Below are 5253 nucleotides of genomic sequence, written 5' to 3'. Positions count from 1 at the left end.
GCCTGAGACATTTGATCAGTTGTTTTTTTTTACGTAATTATCCATGAAACGTTAGTGACTCATTCTCCATACATATTTAACATACAGACAAATCTTTATCTTTATTATTTTTCGAAAGCAACATTAGATAAAAACTTATGTATCATTCATGGCGAAAGTCGAAGAAATTTACTTCAATTTAAAAATAGTAACTAATATCCTCCTTCATTATTCCTAATGAGATATAATTTCCTTAATATAAATATCGATAAATGATGTAATAATTGTTATCTTGAGTCAGATTGACTAGTAAATACTAGTGAATAATAGTAAAATACGGTGGAGTATACGGCAGATTTGAATCTATTTAATGGTGCATTACAAATCGATATAATTGTAAATTTTTGTGTAGGTATCAGGTGTGCCATGAGTTCACGAACACAGAAATGATGATAAAAAATCGAGTATTCCACTCACGATAAACGATTCTGCTGAGTCACTCTTATAGATTTCATGTTATAAAATATTTCAAATAAATAAGTTATTATTACAGCTGTACTGTAGACGTCAAATATTCACACGTTTATTGCGAGGGCCCTTACAAGTAATTTACATTTAGCTTTTTATTGAAATTTGTAAAAATCAATATATCTTAAACAGACTTATGCTAACAGATTTATACTAAATTCAATTTACTACAACATTAACAATTATATAATTTATTAATTGAACAGTACAGTATAAAAACTACAATAAAGGGCAACTGAATACATTTCAAAATTTTTATACATAAAAGTTTCTTTTCTGAAACTTTTATAAAATTGATCGATTCTATCATCTTATTATTTATACATTAATCAATTAGGATAGTAGTAATGGAATGTTTTAATTTCTTGTAATTTTAGTAATTTCTAGTGGTAGGAGTGAGGACGTACATAGGTAAGATACTGCTGGTGATAAATCGGTATATTTAGATATATTTAACGGTATATGAGAGTATCTATGCAAATTATATTATCTATTCATCATCTCTCTTATAAAATCAACATAATAATAAATTTTTGTATAAATATCAGGTGTACCAAGGGCACATGGATGCATAACTGATACTAAACCGGCCAGTTTTCCATCCAAGATTAACGGATTTCCACTATCGCCCTGTAAAATTATAGGCATTAAAATTTTAAATATATTTATGTATAAGCAATAAAAAATTTAACAAGTACGATTTTCAATATTTTTTATTTTATTAAATATTGTAAAAATCTTTTGTCTTCCCATCATTAAAAAAATATATCAATTGATCATATTAAGTCTATACTAAGTGTGACAAGCCATATTAGGAGATATAGTAATTGTCTGTGAAATTATTTGAAATTCAATCAAATATTTAAAGAACTTATTATTCAGACTAGTACACATCAAGTGAAAAAAGGCTAATTAAAATTTATCAGTAACACTACCGAGTTGAGTATAATAATTTAAATACAAATACTTGCCAGACAGGGTCCAACTCCTTTTTTATTCAATGCGCAAAATTGAGTATCGTGCACAATAAATCTAAACATTTTAGGATAATAGTCTTGTGGAATTACACGCATCGCGGCTTTTTGCATTGTAGTTGGGTATGAGAGCGTCGGATAAGTTGTTGACCCCCATCCCAAAATAAATCCAATCTCATTGTCAATAACATCTCTGTTTAATAGTTGGATGGCGCTTTGGACTTCATTAAATTCAATTGCATCCTTGAGCTATAAACAAAGATTGATTATGTTCACCAGTTCGAAAAACTGATTCATTTATGATGAATGTTAAGATTTATTAATGATTTTAGTAATTAATTTGCAGACAATTACTTGTAAACAGAATTTTATTATAAGTATGATAAGTATCTTACCTTAATAACAGCAATATCATATAGATTCATTTCATCGTCAATCATTACACCTGTGAATCTTGGATGACTGAAAATCAATTCAATATTATGCTGAGTTCCTAGATTTGTGTCCGTAGAAATTGTGCCTGTATAGACTTTCACTCCTCTCAAAAAATTTACATCATACTTAAGACACCTAGCCGTTGTAAGAATATGCTTATTACTTACTATTACTCCACTGCATATAATTTCATGATGGTTGATATGTTTCAATAAGGCCATAAATGGATATGCTCTCACATTTACCTCTGTGCCACCAAGAATTCGCACATTTTTTGAGAGAGCGCCTATAATTTACAATTAGCAACATATTCGAATCATTAACAATGAAAAGGTTGTAGGATAAATAATAAATATTGTATGATTTTATACGATTAATATATATTAATATTTATTTTTAATATAATATTAATATTTATACATTTTCTGTAATAACTAATTTTTTTTCTAAAACCCTTATAAAATATTACTTATAACTGGAAACTGTTTATTTATTCATTAATCTATTAGAATATTTAAATTCAAAGAAGCTTCGACAGTATCTTATCCATATATTGTGGATAATTTCATACTACTATATAACATTTAAATAAATCTTAACATAATCAATTAAACAATTTAAAAAATAAACTTACCGATAGTTAGGAGTGCAAATATACAAATTGCAATTAGATATCTCATATTGAATATTCTAAATAAATAGGTAAGAATATATATTTTACCGGTCTTTATATACGCATTACATTATGTAAAATAAAGATTTAAGTGAATATGTTCTTAACAATTAAAATCATAGAAAATTATATTTTAAAATAAACGCAAAGAACAGATAATCAAATATTTTCGTAATGATAAGTAAATACGTTCATTTAACGTAACGATAAGATAATATAGGAAAACTATTTTTCTTGTATAAGTTTTTATATATGTGCTTTCACCTCCAAATACATGAACGTTCTTTTCAAAAGCGCCTAAAAATTTGTTTATTATTATGACCTTATTAAACTATTAATTATGCTTGCTTATACGTATTTTTATTCAACTGCATTTACTTTGTATGATATGCAAGAATTAACATAATCAAATGGAGTTAAAATTTGGTAACATTAAAAGTCATTATATACGTATATTATCATTAAATATGAAATTTCTGTTTCGTATTTACGAATGAAATTCAAATTTAGTTGTGCGTTGATACCATTACATACAATTTATAATTTTGATAAAATGATAAATATTTTAATAGTAAACTTCTATATGATATCACAAAAAATCTTTTTTGGAATTGTTTATAATAATTTTAGAACTTGTAATAAAAAATCAAAATCAAATTTTAGAATTTTACTTTATCCATTGTAATTGTCTTTGTTTTCGTTACAAATTTCTTTAGCAAATCTTTGTTTTAATATCCAAATTTGATTTAAATAATCCAATATAAATTTTGCAAATTTATATTGTTCTTTATAATTAATTTTCCTTTACTGAATTTACGTATATATAGAGGAATACTTGTACAAATAAATTCTTAAATACTCAATTTAATTCCAGTACTTGTTTATTTTGTTATAATTTTATTAAAGTATTAAATATTTAAAGAAATTTATTTAGAAAAATTTATTAAGAATTTATTTATATGATCCATGATTTTAACATATGCTTTATTTTAAAAATGTAAATTATAGAATTTTCTCACCAACTTTAACACTACATATAAGAAAATTACAATTGGAAAAGTTATTTTAACTATTATGAAAAGAATATTCCATTTGCCATTATCCACAACGATATTATATTATATTTGAAGAAAATCATCGTTATATATCAATATATTTCCAATTACTTTTATATCACAATAAGTTGTACTATCATAATGTAATGTAATAACGTAAATACTTGTTATTATTGATTATGTTAAAAATGAAAATACAATAAAAACTGATGCTTGAGACCCGAAAACTTTTTTATGAATGATATAATTTTACATTTTATAAATCTAAACTTACAAAATAAATTATTAACATTAGCAAAAAGATTATTATATTTCCGACAACCAAACGATTTAAAAGCAAATTATATAATAATCAAAGCCAAGCATCTTGCAGTATTATTTCGAAATATAACTAATATATTTCTTATCTACATTAAACAAATATAAGTTTAGAAACAACATAGCTTCGAAAGAAAAAAACAAAATGTCATCTTGTAATGTATCTATGTAATTACATAAGACATATTACGAGAGTTAATAAACAATTTCATTATCAACTGTGTATTATACTATAAGTTTTTAATTAGTCGATATCGCTTGCTTAAATTAATTCGTTTTATGATAAATATTATCAAAAATAATGGCATAATTAAAAATAATGAATATATATGTATGTTTGTAGCATTAATTATTATCGTAATTAAACGCAAGAAAGAGTATTTTCGGCAATTCAAACGAAAATCTGATCGTGTTACATAATCACAGGTTTTGATTAAAAAACATATTATTGAAAGGTGTTTGGACCCCACCTACAACTTACGGAAATATGATTAGTATAACATTAACGACTGAATAATACAGTTAATAACTAATTGGAAAATATGCATTTTTATTATTACATCCTACAACAATTGTAGGACTACAATTCTCAATATGTAAGAATAATCTGGGCGACTATTAAAAAATGACAAGATAACGTGAATTATAAAATCATCATGTGTCTTATGAAATCGATGTAATAATGTGTTCTGACATATATATCTGGTACACCTTGGGCACACGGAATCGAAACTGAAATGATTCCGGCAATTTTTCCATCAATCACTAACGGACCTCCGCTATCACCCTACAAAATATTAAAAAATTTGTAATATTACAAATTTCTTTTCAAAGAATATAAAATAGCAGAAAGCAGCAAAACATCCTCAGCCTAAAATAAAATTGCTCTCATTATTGGCAAATTCTCTGCCTAGAAGCATTAGTTACGAAATTAGAGAATCGTAGTTCATATTTTCGATTTAAATTCGAGCGATCCTGGGTATCGGAAGACATTAATATGTTTTATAGTGGATCATTTTTTCTTTTTGTAATCTTTATGATTTGTCCTGTACTAATGATTTGTCCTTTGCTAATATACTCGAGAATCCGTGCCACTATATAGTGACATTACCCGCGATACCATAAGATTTGTTCTACCATTTGCAAAATATCACATTGTGCAAAGGAACAATGCTAACATGTACCGAGGCAAACTGAAATGTTTCATACGCAAAAATCATTGTCTTATGATTTCTTCCTGGCGGACTGCTAATACATTTCCTTTACTTTTCATCTCGCATAAACTCTTTCC

General features: G+C 25.8%; 1 protein-coding gene and 1 long non-coding RNA gene across 2 annotated transcripts; both read right to left on the bottom strand.

Annotated features, from left to right (window-relative positions):
- Positions 1–993: 993 nt before the first annotated feature.
- Positions 994–1921, bottom strand: LOC105367728 (chymotrypsin-1-like). The gene is made up of 3 exons (XM_011506497.1): positions 1877–1921; positions 1479–1730; positions 994–1137 (listed from the first exon to the last, which is right to left on the bottom strand). Exons 1-3 carry the CDS (start codon positions 1919–1921, stop codon positions 994–996), a joined length of 441 nt encoding a protein of 146 aa, XP_011504799.1.
- A 14-nt stretch (positions 1922–1935) lies between these two features.
- Positions 1936–2590, bottom strand: LOC105367577 (uncharacterized). The gene is made up of 2 exons (XR_913067.1): positions 2551–2590; positions 1936–2202 (listed from the first exon to the last, which is right to left on the bottom strand). It is a non-coding gene; the product is annotated as an uncharacterized LOC105367577 (long non-coding RNA).
- Between the last annotated feature and the right edge of the window lie 2663 nt (positions 2591–5253).

Source organism: Ceratosolen solmsi, unplaced genomic scaffold, assembly GCF_000503995.2.
Source record: "Ceratosolen solmsi marchali unplaced genomic scaffold, CerSol_1.0 scaffold7, whole genome shotgun sequence".
Lineage (NCBI taxonomy): Eukaryota > Metazoa > Arthropoda > Insecta > Hymenoptera > Agaonidae > Ceratosolen > Ceratosolen solmsi.
The sequence above is the reverse complement of the archived record's forward strand: the minus strand, read 5'-3'. Positions and strand labels throughout refer to the sequence as shown.